Below are 22,294 nucleotides of genomic sequence, written 5' to 3' on the forward strand. Positions count from 1 at the left end.
ACAGCCCTCTCTTCCGACCGCCACATAAAACCTCGGCCGTGGAGGTACGGATTCCCGAGCAGCGGTTCCTGCAGGACGGCCGCCACTCCAGCCGGCGGAGAGCTGCGCTTGGTGGAGACTTTGTTCCAGACCCTGATGAGTTCCCTGTAAAAGACAGGCAGCTCCCGGAGGGCGGTCCTGGCACCCCCCAAGTTCACAAACAGGAGCTGCGTGTCATAATTGAGGTCGCGCTGCTGGCGGAAGAAATACCTCGCCAGAGCACACCACCTAGGAGGGGGCTCGACGTAAAGGTATCTCTGCAGGGTCTGAAGACGGAAAGTCGCGAGCTGGGCGCTGACGCACACCAACGACTGACCGCCCTCCTCAAGCGGGAGACTCAAGACCGCAGCAGAGACCCAGTGCTTCCTGTTGTTCCAGAAGAAGTCCACCAGCTTCTTCTGTATCTTGGCGACAAACGCAGGGGGAGGGGTCAAAGTGACCAGCCGGTACCACAGCATTGCGGCCACCAGCTGGTTTATGACTAGCGCTCGACCCCTGTAGGACAGCACTCGGAGCAGTCCTGTCCAGCGCCCTAGGCGAGCGGCGACCTTGGCCTCCAGCTCCTGCCAGTTCGCCGGCCAGGCTCCCTCGTCGGGGCTAAGGTAGACTCCCAGATAGAGGAGTTGGGTCGTGCTCCAGGCAAAAGGCCTGAGCTCCTCCGGCAGGGAGTCCACCCGCCACTGACCCACCAGGAGTCCGGAACATTTCTCCCAGTTGATCCTGGCGGAGGACGCGGCCGAGTAAATCTCCTGGCACTCACGCATCCTCCGCAGGTCAGCGGGATCCTCTATCGCGAGGAGCACGTCATCGGCGTAAGCCGAGAGGACGACCTCCACGCCCGGCCCTTGCAGAGCCAGTCCCGTCAACCTCGTCCGCAAGAGGCGCAGGAAAGTCTCCACGCAAACGGCGTATAACTGGCCGGACATGGGGCATCCCTGGCGCACCCCTCTCCTAAAGCGAAGGGGCGCCGTCAAGGACCCGTTAACCTTAATCAGACACTCCGCGGCGGCATACAAAAGTCGGATCCAGGCGACGAAATGCGTCCCGAACCCGAAAGCGCGCAGAGTTCCGAGCAGATAGTCGTGATCCACCCTGTCGAACGCCTTCTCTTGGTCGAGGGATAGGAAGGCGACCGACAGACCAGCCTCCTGGGAACAATGGATGAGGTCCCGGACCAGATGGATGTTATCGTGGATTGTCCGGCCCGGGACCGTGTAGGACTGGTCGGGGTGGATCATGTGGTCCAGCACGGCACCAAGGCGAGCAGACATCGCCCTGGCGAAGATTTTGTAGTCCGTGCTGAGGAGGGAGACCGGGCGCCAGTTCTTAAGGAGGCGGAGATCGCCCTTCTTAGGCAGCAGGACGATGACTGCCCTGCGCCAAGAGAGGGGCATCTCCCCGGTCGCCAGACTTTCCCCCAGGACCCGCGCGTAGTCGCTCCCCAGGACGTCCCAGAACGCCCTGTGGAACTCCACGGTCAGCCCGTCCAGCCCCGGGGATTTTCCCCTCGAGAGCCGGGCGAGGGCAGCGGAGCTTCCAGATTTTCGGCGCCCTCCGGGCTGACCTTCAGCAGGTCCTCCCACAAAACTCTACGCGCTTCCTCGCTGGACGGATCCGGAGAGAACAGAGCCCCGTAATATTCACGGGCCCTGTTGTTGACGCCCTCCGGATCCGAGACGAGAGAGCCGTCGTCGGCCAGCAGCGTCAAGAGCTGCTTACGGACACTCTGCCTTTTTTCCAGCGAGTAGAAGAAGGGGGAGCCGCGGTCCAGATCCCGCAGGAACCGGATCCGCGACCTCACGAACGCGCCTCGGGACCCGACGAGCTGCAGGTCCTTCAGCGCGGCCTTCTTCGCTTCGTACACCGTCCGCAGGGCCGGGTCCTGGACGACTTGACCGAGACGGGCTTCCAGGCCGAGCACCTCTTTTTCTAGGCGCCCGACTCTGGCCGCCCGCCTCTTGGTCGACCCCCTCGCGTACTCTTGACAGAAGACGCGGACGTGAGCCTTGCCCACGTCCCACCATAGCCTCAAGGAGGGGAAGCCCCCCTGCTTCCTTCTCCAGTCGGACCAGAATCGACGGAACGAGTCCTGGAACCGCACGTCCTCCAGCAGCCGGTTGTTAAAGTGCCAGTACGCGGACCCCGTCCTCGCGCGGAGCGAAGCGAGCTCCGCCCACACCAGGTGGTGGTCCGAACACGGCACCGGCCGCATGGAGGCCGCCGGGACGCAGGAAACGTACGCCCGAGACACGTAAAGGCGGTCGACTCTAGACCATCCAACTCCAGGCCTCACCCAAGTAAAGGCGCTGGAGTCGGGGTGGAGATTTCGCCAGACGTCCACCAAGTCGAAGGACCCGACCAGGTCCCTCAACTTCTCCATCGCCGTCATGCACTGCGGGGCACCGGAGCGGTCCCTCGCCTCGAGGGTGCAGTTAAAATCCCCCCCGAGGACAATGCAGTCGCCGACGTCGACGGAGCCAAGAAGAGCGGACACCTCTTCAAAGAAGCGCGTTTGCTGCGGGCCGGGCTGAGGGGCGTACACGTTCACGAGATGGAGCGTCACATCCCCCAGGCGAACCGTTACGTGCAGCAAGCGGCCTGGCACGGGCTCCTCGACCCCCAAGATCTCCGGCTGAAAATGCGGGCCCAGCAAGACGGCCACCCCACTAGAAATGGCGGTGAGGTGGCTCATGCGGACCTCTCCTTGCCATTCCAGGAGCCACGTGGCTTCGTCTCCCGGAACGGTGTGGGTTTCTTGCAGGAAGCACACCGCATATTTCCCCTCCCGCAGGAGCGAAAAATTGTCAAATCTACGGCGTGCCCCTCTGCCGCCGTTGATGTTGAGGCTGGCTATGGTTATCTTCATGGCAAAAGCATAGTGCAACCTCTACCTTAACCTATTGTGGGGGAGGGAGCGGAGTCTTTTGTTGAACTCCGCTCCCTCCGCAGCCCAGCGAGGAGTCCCACGAGCTCGCGCAGCTCAAGGTGTTGCGCCTTTGTCAAAGGCCCGCCCGCGGCCAAGGTTTTGACGGCGGCGCGGACGGACCCCTTGATCAGCTCTGGCTCGGACCATTTTTCCAGGGCCAGTCGGGCTTGGTTGCAGCGACCCCGGCTCTGGGCCAAAAAGTCCCGGAGTTCCTTTGCAGGAATGAGGATGGTCTCGGCGGCGGCCGCGAGCAGATCCACCGCCTCGCTGGCGGTGGTCTCTAGGTCTTCACCCGCGTCCCCCACCGAGTCCCCGTCCTCCTCCGGGAGGTGGCCGCCAGCAGCCGGCCCATCGACCGCACAAGGTACGGCAAATGACCCGGCCGCTCCAACCGGCCCTGGCTCTGCCCCGATCCCACCCCCAGGATCGTCGGCAGAGGAGTCCCCACTGGGCTCTTTAAAAAATGGTGCTGGGTCGGGAAATGACAGCGGAAGGGGTTCCCCCTCCGCCCCAGGAACCGGGGAACAAGGAGAGACCCGGCCATAGGAAATCCCCAGGCTCTCCAAGTGCTCCAGCTCCACAGCAAGAGGCGAGGGTGGGTGTTCCTCCCCCTCCCCGCTGCCACCGCCCGGCCCAGCATGTACAGTATCATTAAAATCAGTTGTTTCATTCTCTGCCGGGTCGAGCAACTCCCGGGGGAAGTTGGGTATTGGCTGGGCGGGCTCAGGTTCGGCCTTTTTGGCCCCGCCCGCCTCAGTCCCCGGGATGCCCGGCCCGGCGGCAATGCTTTCCTCCGCGGTCCCCACGCCCCCCACGATGGGCAGATCCTCCACGCCATCCGCGGGAGGCTGAGGCTGGGCAGCCTCAACTGTCTCACCCTCCCCGGGGACAGACTCCTCTTGCCTACGGCGCAGCTTGGGGGCGCTGGTGGGGGACGCGGGACACGCGGCGGGCACCGACTCCTCCACGGAGGGATGTTGTTCCCCCTCCGCCTCAACGGAGCGGCGCCTCCTTTTGTTGCTGGAGGTGCGCTGAGGCAGGGAGACCTCCATGTCTGCCGAGGCCTCCCGCACCACCCCCCCCTTTTCCTTTTCTTGCCCGCGCCCGAGCCGCTCTGTGGTATTGGTCAAGGGCTCAGGCACGGGCTCGGGGCACCCCGCGCTCCCCGGTGACTGGGTTGGGCTGAGCGCGGTGGTCAAATTGTCTGGCGCACTGAGGGGACCCGCCTCTGGATGTTTTGCCTTCTTCCGCGCCTTCTTTCCGGTCGGACGCTCTCCCTCCCCCCCGCCGGAGGCCCCGAAAACAAAGGCCTCCGACGATGCCCGCGCACCCATGGCTCCCGGCAGGCGGACGCAACTAGGGGGAGGGGTGGCGGCGGCGCCAGCCTTGGCCGCCTTCGGTGGTTTGGCGGCCTTGGAGGCGGGGCAGTTCTTGCGAACGTGCCCCACCTCCTTGCAGGCATGGCACCGCACGCCGTCCGACGTCCAGAAGACGCGGTAGGCAGTCCCCTCGTGCACCACATTAAAATTTCCCTCCGTCGTGTCCTCCCGCGCCAGCCGGACAAAGAGCTGGCGGCGGAAGGAGAACACGTGGCGCAGGCTGTTCTCCCTGAGGCCGAGCGGTATGGGGTTGATCCCTGACCTTACCTCCCCCAGTTGTTGTAGGTGAGGGAGGAGGAGCTCAGCGGGAACAAAGGGCGGGACGTTCGACACGATGACCCCCTGCGCGGTGGCCTCGAGAGGATCCACCGGCAGGAACGTCCCGCCCACCGTGAGCCCCCTTTCAAGGGCCAGGGACACCGCCCGCTCCGACCCCACGAAGAAAACAGCCTTCCCAGACATCTTGGAGGCCGCGACAATGGCCGAGGGGCCGACTACCCCAGCCATCGCCCGCACGCACTCTTCGATGCTCATTGTGGGGTGAGTGTAGCTCTTGACCCCGTGTTTCTTCGTAATGAGTCTGAATGGTGGCAGGGCAGCGGGTGGCGCAGGAGGTGCCGTGGAAGCGGTTGCCACCTGCGCATATGTCTTCGGTGGCCCTGCCACCGGCGTGGATGGGGTCGCCATCACGGGGTCCCTTTAAGGGCTACACCCACCCCAAAGTCACAGGCCTTAATGGTCTTTATTAGCCTCGTTGTTGTTTGAACAGAGGGAGCTCTGAAAGAGGCACACCTCTCCCCTTGTTAATGATTGGGGAGGGGCCTTGTTCCCTCTGCTCAGTGTCTTAATTGTTTTTTTTTAAATTAGGAGAAAGGGGCCTCAGAGAGAGAGGGGAGAAACAGAGTAACAGAGAACAGAGAAAGAGAGAGGGTGGTGGGAAGGGGGGGGAACTGCGAGGGCAGGTCTCCCCTCGCAGCTGTGGGTGGGTGCAATCCCAGATGGCAAAACAAAAAGTCTTTGGGGTGGTCTTCAGGTGAGGGGAGAAGATGTCTTCACCTGGGGTAGCTAGAGCCACCAGGCACACACTCCTAACGATCTTTAATAGGGTGATTAAGAAAAAATCTTCAGCCTGGTAGCTCCAGCTATCCCAGGCTAGGCAATTGGGGGGGGGGTTCAGTTGTGTGTGGGGCCTAGTTGTAGCAAGGCCCCCACACACACTTCCACACACACACACCCCCCCGCGATGTTCCGGCCCTCAGTGGTCTTCTTTCCTCCCCCCACCGATTCAACAAAGTCTTTTTGGGACTGCACCAACACCCACCTGTAGAATGGTAGAGTCTCCCTCCTTCCACACTGGATGTTGTTGGTCTTTTCCCCCTCTCTCCAACTCTTTGCAGAATGGTAAAAAGATGTTCAAAGTTTTCTGTTCTCCTCCTCTCCCTCTGGGTGAAAGTTGAAGGTGAAGCCCCTTCCTTCCCTCTCTTCCTGGGCTGGTCTCAGGGCTCTCCAGGCAGGAGCTCAAGGTGATAGCAGCTCTCCTCACTGCTCACAGCTCCAACTGAGCAGGACACGCCTCCACTGCTCTACCATTGGTTCCTTGTGCATGAAACTCTTTTAGAGTGTACCTGCAAAACATAAAACATGTATCCGTGCCACCCGACCTGGATGACACACCAGACATTTACAAGGCCCTTTTTTTTTGTTTTTTTTTTGTTTTTTTTTTGGGCACTAAAATCAAATTTTTCCCTTTTTCCAGTGCCCCCTACAAAAGGAGAGGGGGACACTAAAAGCACCGGCAATTAAAACAAAATAAACTTTAAAACATAAAATCAAATTAAAATTTGGTTGCCGGGCGTGATGATGCACTCCAGTCCCTCCGGTGCCCACCTCTCGCGGAAGGCCGGGAGCGTACCGGTGGACACCGCGTGCTCCATCTCCAAGGACACCCTGGACCGGATGTAAGAGCGGAAGAGAGGCAGGCAGTCAGGTTGAACGACCCCCTCGACCGCCCGCTGCCTGGACCGGCTGATGGCACCCTTGGCCGTGCCCAGGAGCAGTCCTACGAGGAGGCCTTCGGACCTACCCGCTCCCCTCCGCACAGGGTGCCCAAAGATCAGGAGAGTGGGACTGAAGTGCAGCCAGAATTTCAGGAGCAGCCCCTTCAAATAATGGAACAGGGGCTGCAACCTCGTGCACTCAATAAAAACATGGAACACGGACTCCTCCAGACCGCAGAAATTGCAGGCGGCCTGGGAGTCCGTGAACCGGCTTAAAAATTTGTTGCACGGCACTGCTCCGTGCACCACCCTCCAGGCCAAGTCCCCGATGAATAGTGGGAGGACCCCTGCGTAGAGTGCCCTCCATCGGGGACCCCCGCCTCCTCCGGACGGCAAGATGGTACGCCATGGCGTGTCCGGACGGCCGGCGAGGATGGCAAAGTTGAGGGTGTGCAGGAGCAGCCCGTACAGGAAACCCCTCCGCGCGGAACTGAAAGGCACGGAGGGGATTTCCCCGAGGCGGCTCAAGTTGTGAGGCGCCGGTCCCCGAGGGAGGTTCCGGGGTTTGGCGCCGATGAGGAATTCCGTCCGGACGGGGGTCAGTTCGGACGGGATCTCCCCACGTGCTTGAGCCTCCTCGATGCACCTAACGGAGTCAGGACCCAAAGCTGTTTTTAGCGACTCGATGGCATCGGCCGCGTGGCGGACGTTGGCAGAATTTAGGCGCCGCGCCAGCGTGTCTGGCGCCATCCAGCCCGCTCCTCCGCCATCGAGCAGGTCCCTGACCCTGGTCACCTCACCAGCCACAGCCCTCTCTTCCGACCGCCACATAAAACCTCGGCCGTGGAGGTACGGATTCCCGAGCAGCGGCTCCTGCAGGACGGCCGCCACTCCAGCCGGCGGAGAGCTGCGCTTGGTGGAGACTTTGTTCCAGACCCTGATGAGTTCCCTGTAAAAGACAGGCAGCTCCCGGAGGGCGGTCCTGGCACCCCCCAAGTTCACAAACAGGAGCTGCGTGTCATAATTGAGGTCGCGCTGCTGGCGGAAGAAATACCTCGCCAGAGCACACCACCTAGGAGGGGGCTCGACGTAAAGGTATCTCTGCAGGGTCTGAAGACGGAAAGTCGCGAGCTGGGCGCTAACGCACACCAACGACTGACCGCCCTCCTCAAGCGGGAGACTCAAAACCGCGGCAGAGACCCAGTGCTTCCTGTTGTTCCAGAAGAAGTCCACCAGCTTCTTCTGTATCTTGGCGACAAACGCAGGGGGAGGGGTCAAAGTGACCAGCCGTTACCACAACATTGCGGCCACCAGCTGGTTTATGACTAGCGCTCGACCCCTGTAGGACAGCACTCGGAGCAGTCCTGTCCAGCGCCCTAGGCGAGCGGCGACCTTGGCCTCCAGCTCCTGCCAGTTCGCCGGCCAGGCTCCCTCGTCGGGGCTAAGGTAGACTCCCAGATAGAGGAGATGGGTCGTGCTCCAGGCAAAAGGCCTGAGCTCCTCCGGCAGGGAGTCCACCCGCCACTGACCCACCAGGAGTGCGGAACATTTCTCCCAGTTGATCCTGGCGGAGGACGCGGCCGAGTAAATCTCCTGGCACTCACGCATCCTCCGCAGGTCAGCGGGATCCTCTATCGCGAGGAGCACGTCATCGGCGTAAGCCGAGAGGACGACCTCCACGCCCGGCCCTTGCAGAGCCAGTCCCGTCAACCTCGTCCGCAAGAGGCGCAGGAAAGGCTCCACGCAAACGGCGTATAACTGGCCGGACATGGGGCATCCCTGGCGCACCCCTCTCCTAAAGCGAAGGGGCGCCGTCAAGGACCCGTTAACCTTAATCAGACACTCCGCGGCGGCGTACAAAAGTCGGATCCGGGCGACGAAATGCGTCCCGAACCCGAAAGCGCGCAGAGTTCCAAGCAGATAGTCGTGATCCACCCTGTCGAACGCCTTCTCTTGGTCGAGGGATAGGAAGGCGACCGACAGACCAGCCTCCTGGGAACAATGGATGAGGTCCCGGACCAGATGGATGTTATCGTGGATTGTCCGGCCCGGGACCGTGTAGGACTGGTCGGGGTGGATCATGTGGTCCAGCACGGCACCAAGGCGAGCAGACATCGCCCTGGCGAAGATTTTGTAGTCCGTGCTGAGGAGGGTGATCGGGCGCCAGTTCTTAAGGAGGCGGAGATCGCCCTTCTTAGGCAGCAGGACGATGACTGCCCTGCGCCAAAAGAGGGGCATCTCCCCGGTCGCCAGACTTTCCCCCAGGACCCGCGCGTAGTCGCTCCCCAGGACGTCCCAGAACGCCCTGTGGAACTCCACGGTCAGCCCGTCCAGCCCCGGGGATTTTCCCCTCGAGAGCCGGGCGAGGGCACCGGTCAGCTCCGCCAGGCTTAGCGGAGCTTCCAGATTTTCGGCGCCCTCCGGGCTGACCTTCGGCAGGTCCTCCCACAAAACTCTACGCGCTTCCTCGCTGGACGGATCCGGAGAGAACAGAGCACCGTAATATTCACGGGCCCTGTTGTTGACGCCCTCCGGATCCGAGACGAGAGAGCCGTCGTCGGCCAGCAGCGTCAAGAGCTGCTTACGGACACTCTGCCTTTTTTCCAGCGAGTAGAAGAAGGGGGAGCCGCGGTCCAGATCCCGCAGGAACCGGATCCGCGACCTCACGAACGCGCCTCGGGACCCGACGAGCTGCAGGCCCTTCAGCGCGGCCCTCTTCGCTTCGTACACCGTCCGCAGGGCCGGGTCCTGGACGACTTGACCGAGACGGGCTTCCAGGTCGAGCACCTCTTTTTCTAGGCGCCCGACTCTGGCCGCCCGCCTCTTGGTCGACCCCCTCGCGTACTCTTGACAGAAGACGCGGACGTGAGCCTTGCCCACGTCCCACCATAGCCTCAAGGAGGGGAAGCCCCCCTGCTTCCTTCTCCAGTCGGACCAGAATCGACGGAACGAGTCCTGGAACCGCACGTCCTCCAGCAGCCGGTTGTTAAAGTGCCAGTACGCGGACCCCGTCCTCGCGCGGAGCGAAGCGAGCTCCGCCCACACCAGGTGGTGGTCCGAACACGGCACCGGCCGCATGGAGGCCGCCGGGACGCAGGAAACGTACGCCCGAGACACGTAAAGGCGGTCGACTCTAGACCATCCAACTCCAGGCCTCACCCAAGTAAAGGCGCTGGAGTCGGGGTGGAGATTTCGCCAGACGTCCACCAAGTCGAAGGACCCGACCAGGTCCCTCAACTTCTCCATCGCCGTCATGCACTGCGGGGCACCGGAGCGGTCCCTCGCCTCGAGGGTGCAGTTAAAATCCCCCCCGAGGACAATGCAGTCGCCGACGTCGACGGAGCCAAGAAGAGCGGACACCTCTTCAAAGAAGCGCGTTTGCTGCGGGCCGGGCTGAGGGGCGTACACGTTCACGAGATGGAGCGGCACGTCCCCCAGGCGAACCGTTACGTGCAGCAAGCGGCCTGGCACGGGCTCCTCGACCCCCAAGATCTCCGGCTGAAAATGCGGGCCCAGCAAGACGGCCACCCCACTAGAAATGGCGGTGAGGTGGCTCATGCGGACCTCTCCTTGCCATTCCAGGAGCCACGTGGCTTCGTCTCCCGGAACGGTGTGGGTTTCTTGCAGGAAGCACACCGCATATTTCCCCTCCCGCAGGAGCGAAAAATTGTCAAATCTACGGCGTGCCCCTCTGCCGCCGTTGATGTTGAGGCTGGCTATGGTTATCTTCATGGCAAAAGCATAGTGCAACCTCTACCTTAACCTATTGTGGGGGAGGGAGCGGAGTCTTTTGTTGAACTCCGCTCCCTCCGCAGCCCAGCGAGGAGTCCTTCGAGCTCGCGCAGCTCAAGGTGTTGCGCCTTTGTCAAGGGCCCGCCCGCGGCCAAGGTTTTGACGGCGGCGCGGACGGACCCCTTGATCAGCTCTGGCTCGGACCATTTTTCCAGGGCCAGTCGGGCTTGGTTGCAGCGACCCCGGCTCTGGGCCAAAAAGTCCCGGAGTTCCTTTGCAGCAATGAGGATGGTCTCGGCGGCGGCCGCGAGCAGATCCACCGCCTCGCTGGCGGTGGTCTCTAGGTCTTCACCCGCGTCCCCCACCGAGTCCCCGTCCTCCTCCGGGAGGTGGCCGCCAGCAGCCGGCCCATCGACCGCACAAGGTACGGCAAATGAACCGGCCGCTCCAACCGGCCCTGGCTCTGCCCCGATCCCACCCCCAGGATCGTCGGCAGAGGAGTGCCCACTGGGCTCTTTAAAAAATGGTGCTGGGTCGGGAAATGACAGCGGAAGGGGTTCCCCCTCCGCCCCAGGAACCGGGGAACAAGGAGAGACCCGGCCATAGGAAATCCCCAGGCTCTCCAAGTGCTCCAGCTCCACAGCAAGAGGCGAGGGTGGGTGTTCCTCCCCCTCCCCGCTGCCACCCCCCGGCCCAGCATCTACAGTGTCATTAACAGCACTCATTTGTGTTTCTGCCGGGTCGAGCGACTCCCGGGGGAAGTTGGGTATTGGCTGGGCGGGCTCAGGTTCGGCCTTTTCGGCCCCGCCCGCCTCAGTCCCCGGGACGCCCGGCCCGGCGGCAATGCATTCCTCCGTGGTCCCCACGCCCCCCACGACAGGCAGATCTTCCACGCCATCCCCGGGAGGCTGAGGCTGGGCAGCCTCGACTGTCTCACCCTCCCCGGGGATAGACTCCTCTCGCCTACAGCGCAGCTTGGGGGCGCTGGTTGGGGACGCGGGACACGCGGCGGGCACCGACTCCTCCGCGGAGGGATGTTGTTCCCCCTCCGCCTCATCGGAGCCGTGCCTCCTTTTGTTCCTGGGGGCGCGCGGAGTCAGGGAGACCTCCATGTCTGCCGAGGCCTCCCGCTCCGCCCCCCCCTTTTCCTTTTCTTGCCCGCGCCCGGGCCCCTCTGTGGTGTTGTTCAAGGGCTCGGGCACGGGCTCGGGGCACCCCGTGCTCGCCGGTGACGGGGTTGGGCTGAGCGCGGTGGTCAAATTATCTGGCGCACTGAGGGGACCCGCCTCTTGATGTTTTGCCTTCTTCCGCGCCTTCTTTCCGGTCGGACGCTCTCCCTCCCCCCCGCCGGAGGCCCTGAAAACAAAGGCCTCCGACGATGCCCGCGCACCTACGGCTCCCGGCACGCGGACGCAACTAGGGGGAGGGGTGGCGGCGGCGCCAGCCTTGGCCGCCTTCGGTGGTTTGGCGGCCTTGGAGGCGGGGCAGTTCTTACGAACGTGCCCCACCTCCCTGCAGGCATGGCACCGCACGCCGTCCGACGTCCAAAAGACGCGGTAGGCAGTCCCCTCGTGCACCACATTAAAGTTCCCCTCCGTCGTCTCCTCCCGTGCCAGCCGGACAAAGAGCTGGCGGCGGAAGGAGAACACGTGGCGCAGGCTGCTCTCCCTGAGGCCGAGCGGTATGGGGTTGATCCCCGACCTTACCTCCCCCAGTTGGTGTAGGTGAGGGTGGAGGAGCTCAGCGGGAACAAAGGGCGGGACGTTCGATATGTTGACCCTCTGCGCGGTGGCCTCGAGAGGGTCCACCGGCAGGAACGTCCCGCCCACCGTGAGCCCCTTTTCGAGGGCCAGGGACACCGCCCGCTCCGACCCCAGGAAGAACACGGCCTTCCCAGACATCTTGGAGGCTGCGACAATGGCCGAGGGGCCGACTACCCCAGCCATCGCCCGCACGCACTCCTCAATGCTCATTGTGGGGTGAGTGTAGCTCTTGACCCCGTGTTTTTTAGTGATTAATCTGAAAGGTGGCAGGACAGCGGGTGGCGCAGGAGGTGCCGTGGAAGCGGTTGCCACCTGCGCATATGTCCTCGCTGGCCCTGCCACCGGCGTGGATGGGGTCGCCATCACGGGGTCCCTTTAAGGGCTACACCCACCCCAAAGTCACAGGCCTTAATGGTCTTAATTGGCCTCGTTTGATTAGACTGAGCAGAGGAGCCCTTAATGAGGTACCTCTCCCCTAGTTGGCAATTGGGGAGGGGCCTTGCTCCGTCTGCTCAGTTGTCTCAATTTTTTTTTTTTTTTTTAAATCGATTTGGGAGGAAAAGGGCTCTCAGAGAGAGAGGGGAGAAACAGAGAGTAACGGAGAAAGAGAGAGGGGGGTGGGAAGGGGGGGTGGGGAACTGCGAGGGCAGGTCTCCCCTCGCAGCTGTGGGTGGGTGCACTCCCCAGATGGCAAAACACACAAACACAGTCTTTGGGTTGGTCTTCAGGTGGGGGGAGAAGATGTCTTCACCTGGGGTAGCTAGAGCCACCAGGCACACACTCCTAACGATGTTAATTGGTGATTTAAAGAAACTTCAGCCTGGTAGCTCCAGCTATCCCAGGCTAGGCAAATGTGGGGGGGTGGGGGGGGTTCCAATTGTGGGGGGGGGCCTAGTTGTAAGCACGGCCCCCACGCACACTACCACACACACACACACCCCCCGCGATGTTCCGGCCCTCAGTGGTCTTCTTTCCTCCCCCCACCGATACAACAAAGTCTGTTTGGGAAATGCACCCACACCCACCTGTAGAAAGTGTAGAGTCCCCCTCCTTCCACACTGGATGTTTGTTGTTGGTTTTTCCCCCTCTCTCCAACTCCTTGCAGAAATGGTAAAGTTGTTAAAAAGTTTTCTGTTCTCCTCCTCTCCCTCTGGGTAAAAGTTGGTGGTGAAGCCCCTTCCTTCCTTCTCTTCCTGGGCTGTTCTCAGGGCTCTCCAGGCAGGAGCTCAAGTTGATAGCTGCTCCTCTCTGCAGCTCAGCTCCAACTGAGCAGGACACGCCTCCACTGCTCCACGATTGGTTCCTTGTGCATGAATCCCAAAAGGTTAGTTTGCAGGTGCAGCAGGTAATCAGGAAGGCGAATGGAATGTTGGCCTTCATTGCGAGAGGGATGGAGTACAAAAGCAGGGAGGTCTTGCTGCAACTGTATAACGTATTGGTAAGGCTGCACCTGGAGTACTGCGTGCAGTTTTGGTCACCTTACTTAAGGAAGGATATACTAGCTTTGGAAGGGGTACAGAGACGATTCACTAGGCTTATTCCAGAAATGAGGGGGTTACCGTATGATATAGATTGAGTAGACTGGGTCTTTACTCGTTGGAGTTCAGAAGGATGAGGGGTGATCTTATAGAAACATTTAAAATCATGAAAGGGATAGACAAGATAGAGGCAGAGAGGTTGTTTCCACTGGTAGGGGAGACTAGAACTAGGGGGCACAGCCTCAAAATACGGAGGAGCCAATTTAAAACCGAGTTGAGAAAGAATTTCTTCTCCCAGAGAGAGGGTTGTGAATCTGTGGAATTCTCTGCCCAAGGAAGCAGTTGAGGCTAGCTCATTGAATGTTTTCAAATCAAACATAGATAGATTTTTAATCAATAAGAGAATTAAGGGTTACGGGGAGAGGTCGGGTAAGTGGAGCTGAGTCCACGACCAGATCAGCCATGATCTTATTGAATGGCGGAGCAGGCTCGAGGGGCTAGATGGCCTACTCCTGTTCCTAATTCTTATGTTCTTATGTTCTTATGACAATGGCCTGTAGCATTCTCCGACGATACTGGCATAAATCTACTGTTCATAGAAACATAGAAACATAGAAAATAGGTGCAGGAGTAGGCCATTCGGCCCTTCTAGCCTGCACCGCCATTCAATGAGTTCATGGCTGAACATGCAACTTCAGTACCCCATTCCTGCTTTCTCACCATACCCCTTGATTCCCCTAGTAGTGAGGACTTCATCTAACTCCTTTTTGAATATATTTAGTGAATTGGCCTCAACAACTTTCTGTGGTAGAGAATTCCACAGGTTCACCACTCTCTGGGTGAAGAAATTCCTCCTCATCTCAGTCCTAAATGGCTTCCCCCTTATCCTTAGACTGTGTCCCCTGGTTCTGGACTTCCCCAACATTGGGAACATTCTTCCTGCATCTAACCTGTCTAACCCCGTCAGAATTTTAAACGTTTCTATGAGGTCCCCTCTCATTCTTCTGAACTCCAGTGAATACAAGCCCAGTTGATCCAGTCTTTCTTGATAGGTCAGTCCCGCCATCCCGGGAATCAGTCTGGTGAACCTTCGCTGCACTCCCTCAATAGCAAGAATGTCCTTCCTCAGGTTAGGAGACCAAAACTGTACACAATACTCCAGGTGTGGCCTCACCAAGGCCCTGTACAATTGTAGCAACACCTCCCTGCCCTTGTACTCAAATCCCCTCGCTATGAAGGCCAACATGCCATTTGCTTTCTTAACCGCCTGCTGTACCTGCATGCCAACCTTCAATGACTGATGTACCATGACACCCAGGTCTCGTTGCACCTCTCCTTTTCCTAATCTGTCACCATTCAGATAATAGTCTGTCTCTCTGTTTTTACCACCAAAGTGGATAACCTCACATTTATCCACATTATACTTCATCTGCCATGCATTTGCCCACTCACCTAACCTATCCAAGTCGCTCTGCAGCCTCATAGCATCCTCCTCGCAGCTCACACTGCCACCCAACTTAGTGTCATCCGCAAATTTGGAGATACTACATTTAATCCCCTCGTCTAAATCATTAATGTACAGCATAAACAGCTGGGGCCCCAGCACAGAACCTTGCGGTACCCCACTAGTCACTGCCTGCCATTCTGAAAAGTCCCCATTTACTCCTACTCTTTGCTTCCTGTCTGACAACCAGTTCTCAATCCATGTCAGCACACTACCCCCAATCCCATGTGCTTTAACTTTGCACATTAATCTCTTGTGTGGGACCTTGTCGAAAGCCTTCTGAAAGTCCAAATATACCACATCGACTGGTTCTCCCTTGTCCACTCTACTGGAAACATCCTCAAAAAATTCCAGAAGACCATGTGCATATTTCGATGTCAGTGAATGCATGACTTGATGGGATGGAGATTAATGGAAGGATCAATCACTATCTCCTGCTTCCTCTTCAAGGTCATGCTCCTGTATCTGCCTGTTCCTTCAAAGTGAAGAGAAAATTCAGGTTTGCTGGTTCTCCACTTGTTCCAATAGTTGACATCGATAGCATGATGCATATCAGAACGTTAACCATGGATGTTGGGAAAACAGAACTGTGCATGATGTAGGTGCTGTGCATAGAAGAAGGTGGTTGTACAGTTGAGGTTTGTACTGGTACTGGGAAAGGGAGGTGCTTAGAATTGTACAGTAATGCCTAATGAACAACCATGAAAAGTTAGCCAATATTGTAAGAATGTGTGTGTAGAAGGGAACACCTTGCCAGCAATAGTTACTGCACTGCATTGCTTGTCAGGTCATAGTAAGGTCCGCTACCATGCCACTGCTGGTGAGGTCATTGAACATATTCTGGTATTTAATCCAGGTTTTCTGGATAGTGACACCGGCATTATTCAGTGAGCTTGTGCCAAGCCCCTTGATTGATACTTGTGTTGATCCATGCATCCGTGGAGAAAGAAAAGAACCCTTTTCTGCTATACTTCATGGAGCAAGACTTCCATGAAACGAGGTGCCATGTTACTGGCATGACCATGTGCTAATATTTTCCTGTACTTCTTGTTATGTCTTTAATACTCTTCTGAATGACTCCACGAGGTCTAGTATTGTACTTGAGCTGTTGTGACCTTAGTCCCATTTATTGTAACTCCAGAGTGAGGCACAAGCATGGTGGGAAGCCTTTTATACTGGGCCCTGCACACCTATGCAGGTGACCCTCAGGTCTCCCACCGCAGTGCCCTCTGATGGCACACCTTATGTGACTTTACATTTAGTATACATGTTCTACATACATGACATTATTTCCCCCCAAGTCTTTTATGCAAATTGACTCGTACATTGACGGTGGCCTGGGCTTTGCTCTTCCTAGTTGACTATTGGAGGGTCGTTTCTAGCTTGGTGGGTTGGTAGTGAGTATTGTTGCCAGTGGAGGTCCCAGTGGTTTCTGGTTGTGAGTCCATGACTACTCCATTCTCCCCCCCCCCCCCCCCCCCACACACACACAGAGATCATGCTAATGGCCTGTTACATGTGAGTTGCATTCAAGTTCATCACATAGGTTTTACATTTACATCTTGGTACATTTGTTGGATGGATTACAGTTGCGTTTCTTTTTGTGTGGTACAGTTACATGATCAGTGCAGGTATATCAGTACAGGTACACAAGGACAGTCTAGTTCCAACACGGCTGGATGAGATCCGGATCGTCTGGTGGCAGTGCAGCGCCCCATGCTAGTGGGTCTGTGGGCAAGCTGAGCTCATTTTGCTCGAGTTGCCGGAACTCAGGGCTCTTGCCGTTACTCCTAGTGTCAGGCAGGCCCAAAGACAGCTGATGTGTCTCTGACCACCCTGTCCTTTTCATTTGCAGTGTCGCTGCTCCCTGGGAAGCGGTCTGAGCGAGTGAGTGTTTCGTCTAAGAGACGGTGGGGCTGCCTCGTCTTGTCTAGCAGTTCGCAGGAGACTGCTGACTCGCTTTCCTTGAGGGCACCATTGTGAGCACTCTCTAGTTTGGGATCCTGGCTGGTCCAGGTCCCATTCGGAGGAGCCGTTGCGGGTGACCCTTCACTCTTAGGCATTGCCGTGGTGGCGAGTGGGTTTGTGGGCTGCGCCTTTCCACACGGGTGGTGGACGACGGTCGCCGACTGCGAGCATAGGCGCAGTTTACTGTTTCTGGCCTGTGGCGGTTCATGTTATCGGGTGCCTGCAATGTTAAACCGATCTGAGGCAGGGTATCTATCATAGAAACATAGAAAATAGGTGCAGGAGTAGGCCATTCGTCCCTTCGAGCCTGCACCGCCATTCAATGAGTTCATGGCTGAACATGCAACTTTAGTACCCCATTCCTGCTTTCTCGCCATACCCCTTGATCCCCCTAGAAGTAAGGACTACATCCAACTCCTTTTTGAATATATTTAGTGAATTGGCCTCAACAACTTCCTGTGGTAGAGAATTCCACAGGTTCACCACTCTCTGGGTGAAGAAGTTTCTCCTCATCTTGGTCCTAAATGGCTTACCCCTTATCCTTAGACTGTGACCCCTGGTTCTGGACTTCCCCAACATTGGGAACATTCTTCCTGCATCTAACCTGTCTAAACCCGTCAGAATTTTAAATGTTTCTATGAGATCCCCTCTCATTCAGGGGAAGTCATAACGGGGAACAAAGAAATGGCGGACCAATTGAACAAGTACTTTGGTTCGGTATTCACGAAGGAGGACACGAACAACCTTCCGGATATAAAAGGGGTCAGAGGGTCTAGTAAGGAGGAGGAACTGAGGGAAATCCTTATTAATCGGGAAATTGTGTTGGGGAAATTGATGGGATTGAAGGCCGATAAATCCCCAGGGCCTGATGGACTGCATCCCAGAGTACTTAAGGAGGTGGCCTTGGAAATAGCGGATGCATTGACAGTCATTTTCCAACATTCCATTGACTCTGGATCAGTTCCTATGGAGTGGAGGGTAGCCAATGTAACCCCACTTTTAAAAAAAGGAGGAAGAGAGAAAACAGGGAATTATAGACCGGTCAGCCTGACATCGGTATTGGGTAAGATGATGGAATCAATTATTAAGGATGTCATAGCAGCGCATTTGGAAAGAGGTGACATGATAGGTCCAAGTCAGCATGGATTTGTGAAAGGGAAATCATGCTTGACAAATCTTCTGGAATTTTTTGAGGATGTTTCCAGTAGAGTGGACAAGGGAGAACCAGTTGATGTGGTATATTTGGACTTTCAGAAGGCTTTCGACAAGGTCCCACACAAGAAATTAATGTGCAAAGTTAAAGCACAAGGGATTGGGGGTAGTGTGCTGACATGGATTGAGAACTGGTTGTCAGACAGGAAGCAAAGAGTAAGAGTAAATGGGGACTTTTCAGAATGACAGGCAGTGACTAGTGGGGTACCGCAAGGTTATGTGCTGGGGCCCCAGCTGTTTACACTGTACATTAATGATTTAGACGAGGGGATTAAATGTAGTATCTCCAAATTTGCGGATGACACTAAGTTGGGTGGCAGTGTGAGCAGAGAGACAGACTATTATCTGAATGGTGACAGATTAGGAAAAGGGGAGGTGCAACGAGACCTGGGTGTCATGGCACATCAGTCATTGAAGGTTGGTATGCAGGTACAGCAGGCGGTTAAGAAAGCAAATGGTATGTTGGCCTTCATAGCGAGGGAATTTGAGTACAGGGGCAGGGAGGTGTTGCTACAGTTGTACAGGGCCTTGCTGAGGCCACACCTGGAGTATTGTGTACAGTTTTCGTCTCCTAACCTGAGGAAGGACATTCTTGCTATTGAGGGAGTGCAGCGAAGGTTCACCAGACTGATTCCCGGGATGGCGGGACTGACCTATCAAGAAAGACTGGATCAACTGGGCTTGTATTCACTGGAGTTCAGAAGAATGAGAGGGGACCTCATAGAAATGTTTAAAATTCTGATGGGTTTAGACAGGTTAGATGCAGGAAGAATGTTGGGGAAGTCCAGAACCAGGGGTCACAGTCTAAGGATAAGGGGTAAGCCATTTAGGACCGAGATGAGGAAAAACTTCTTCACCCAGAGAGTGATGAACCTGTGGAATTCTCTACCACAGAAAGTTGTTGAGGCCAATTCACTAAATATATTCAAAAAGGAGTTAGATGTAGTCCTTACTACTAGGGGGATCAAGGGGTATGGTGAGAAAGCAGGAATGGGGTACTGAAGTTGCTTGTTCAGCCATGAACTCATTGAATGGCGGTGCAGGCTAGAAGGGCCGAATGGCTTACTCCTGCACCTATTTTCTATGTTTCTATGAAAATGACACAATTGCCATTTTAAGCCTGGAGATACAGCTGGCTTCTGCAAAATGACAGGAGTGTGCACCTCCTGACTTAAGCTCGGGTCCTGGGCCGACATGAAAATTGATCATGTGGAGTCTTTGATATGATATGATCCCTATTCATCACATACAAATCCCAACATTTTATGTATTTTTGCTTTTGTCAACAAAGAGTTCAATTTGAAGCATCTCCTTACCCTGGTGTCAGTGTCATGATTAAAAATAGCTGCCAAGATAATTAACTCTTTTTGACCATGAATAAACGGGTGCTTTTCAGAATGGCAGGCAGTGACTAGTGGGGTACCGCAAGGTTCAGTGCTGGGACCCCAGCTATTTACAATATACATTAATGATTTAGACGAAGGAATTGAATGTAATATCTCCAAGTTTGCAGATGTCACTAAGCTGGCTGGCAGTGTGAGCTGTGAGGAGGATGCTAAGAGGCTGCAGGATGACTTGGACAGGTTAGGTGAGTGGGCAAATGTATGGCAGATGCAGTATTATGTAGATAAATGTGAGGTTATCCACTTAGGTGGCAAAAACAGGAAGGCAGAATATTATCTGCATGGTGACAGACTAGAAAAAGGAGAGGTGCAATGAGATCTGGGTGTCATGGTACATCAGTCATTGAAAGTTGGCATACAGGCGGTGAAGAAGTCAAAAGGCATGTTGGCCTTCATAGCGAGAGGTTTTGAGTTTAGGAGCAGGGAGGTCTTCCTGCAATTGTACAGGGCCTTGGTGAGGCCACACCTTGAATATTGTGTACAGTTTTGGTCTCCTAATCTGAGGAAGGACATTCTTGCTATTGAGGGAGTGCAGCGAAGATTCACCAGACTGATTCCTGGGCTGGCACGACTGACATATGAGAAAGGGTTGGATCGACTAGGCTTATATCCACTGGAATTTAGAAGAATGAGAGGGGATCTCATAGAAATATATGAAATTCTGACAGGTTAGATGCGGATGAATGTTCCCGATGTTGGGGAAGTCCAGAACCAGGGGTCACAGTCTAAAGATAAGGGGTAAGCCATTTAGGACCGAGATGAGGGGAAACTTCTTCACTCAGAGAATTGTGAACCTGTGGAATTCTGTACCACAGAAAGTTGTTGAGGCCTGTTCGTTAGATATATTCAAAAGGGAGTTAGATGTGGCCCTTACGGCCAAAGGGATCAAGGGGTATGGAGAGAAAGCAGGAATGGGGTACTGAAGTTGCATGATCAGCCATGATCTTATTGAATGGTGGTGCAGGCTCAAAAGGCTGAATGGCCTACTCCTGCACCTATTTTCTATGTTTCTATTTGAATGTGAACAGTGGCACAGTGGATCACCTAGAGTTTGTTTTAATTTTAAAAGCTTACTTTGATGGGGTTTCACACAAGTTTCTTCTAGCCAACAGCTGTTGCCCATCCTTCCTGGTATTTGGCAATTTTTTTTAGGTGATTGGTTGAAAATGTTTTTTCCTGTAATTACCAGAAGTTGTGACTTGGCACTCTAATGTTAACTGAAGAAAATCAGTTACATGGAACAGCCTTATCACTGGTAATAGAACAGTGCACATGGCTTAAAGTACAGGCAGCTCATCTGATAAATGCAGTTTCTCCACATTTATGTTTTTGACATGGGGCAACACTTTGGGTATATAGCCAACTTGCAAAGAACATCTCACAACTAGTGGTTTGTCCAAAGTTGATAGCTCTGAACCTTTGCCTATTGTTTCTTATACTACAAGGGTGAACTTGGCTGGCCTGATGGCAGAGGATTTGAAGAAAGAAGGCGACCCTACTGGGTAGATCAGTTTTTTTGTTGTACGTATTTTTAATATTGCTAAAAGTATGTTTTCTATCACCAGTCAGAGCTACGACATTGGAAAAATGGATAAAAGATACTCCCCAGGTTCTCCTGTGCAGGTATGTATAATTTATATAGTGTATGTATAAGTAGTATTTGCAGATGTGAAACAGCTTATCGTTTAACTGTACATATGTGTAGATGTGTAAGGAGTATCTATACTGTACATAGGATCATGCAGATGTGTTGGGATGTTATAAAGCATTTGTAGAATCACTTAAGCTGGTAAGATGTTTTTATATTGAGTTACATGAATAAAATAGGAAAGGAACTAATTAAATCAGTGCGATGGCTCTTTTTTAACAAATTTTTTCAGGTAGGTTGTGGGTCACCTTCTAATCTTGTGTCAATAAAACTTCCTTTCAAGTCTTGCAGTTCTTTCTGATGCATGTTAATGCACAATTGCAAAGTCTAATTGATAAAACTGAATCTTAAATTTGTTTCATGACCCTGATTATAAGCCAACTGGGTCAAATTTCCAAACGGTTTAATTTCAAACACAATATTGTAATGAATTATTTTGTTCCCCAAGTGAGCCACCTATAGTGGTTTTCCCTCAAGGTTTACGAACTCTGCTATGATGAGGTAAAGGATTCTCCTTTGTAATGTCGTCTTCTGTGGACTGTGTTGTTGAGAAGGATCTGGAGGAAAGAGAAATGGGGCAATAATTAGGATGGCACCAAAAGGCTGGACAGTAGCAGGTGACTGGCAATACAATGCAGCTTGATGTAGTAAAGCTGTGCATGATTGTAAATTTTTCAGAGGTTCATGAAGGGATATAAGTAATAATCAGAAACCTTGTTCACGGAAGCCTCCGGCCTCAAAATCAGTCATACACACACTGAAACAGAATAAGAAGGGGAAGAAGTCACTGCTGGGCATAGTCTATAGGCCTCCTAACTGTAGCTACACAGTTGGACGAAGTATAAATAAAGAAATAATGGAGGCTTGCAAGAAAGGTACGGCAATAATCATGGGCGATTTTAATCTTCATATTGATTGGGCAAATCAAATTTGCCAAGGTAGCCATGAGGAAGAGTTCATAGAGTGAATCCGGGATGGTTTACTTGAACAGTACATTGCGGAACCAACCAGGGAGCAGGTTATCTTGGATCTGGTACTGTGTAATGCGACAGGATTAACAAATGATCTCATAGTAAAGGATCCTCGAGGAAAGAGTGACCCCATAGCATGGTTGAATTTCAAATTCAGTTGGAGGGTGACAAAGTTGGATCTCAAACCAATGTCCTGATCTTAAACAAAGGTGTGAAAGCAGAGTTGGCTAAAAGTGGACTGGGAAAATAGATTAAAGTGTAAGACAGTATAAGA

At 54.9% G+C, this 22,294-nt stretch overlaps 1 protein-coding gene across 11 annotated transcripts in view; it reads left to right on the forward strand.

The window, feature by feature from the left end:
• Positions 1-22,294, forward strand: part of tex11 (testis expressed 11) — a 454,209-nt gene that overhangs the window by 90,126 nt on the left and 341,789 nt on the right. For all 11 annotated transcript variants that reach the window (XR_011593569.1, XR_011593571.1, XR_011593570.1 and 8 more), the window contains one exon: positions 20,967-21,024. Coding sequence is in view for 8 of the 11 variants with exons in the window: in XM_070882608.1 (XP_070738709.1) it covers positions 20,967-21,024 (58 nt within the window). In the remaining 3 variants the exon portion in view is untranslated. The remainder of the gene's footprint in view (positions 1-20,966; positions 21,025-22,294) is intronic.

This window comes from Pristiophorus japonicus, chromosome 6 (assembly GCF_044704955.1).
Source record: "Pristiophorus japonicus isolate sPriJap1 chromosome 6, sPriJap1.hap1, whole genome shotgun sequence".
In the NCBI taxonomy this organism is placed as follows: Eukaryota; Metazoa; Chordata; class Chondrichthyes; family Pristiophoridae; genus Pristiophorus; species Pristiophorus japonicus.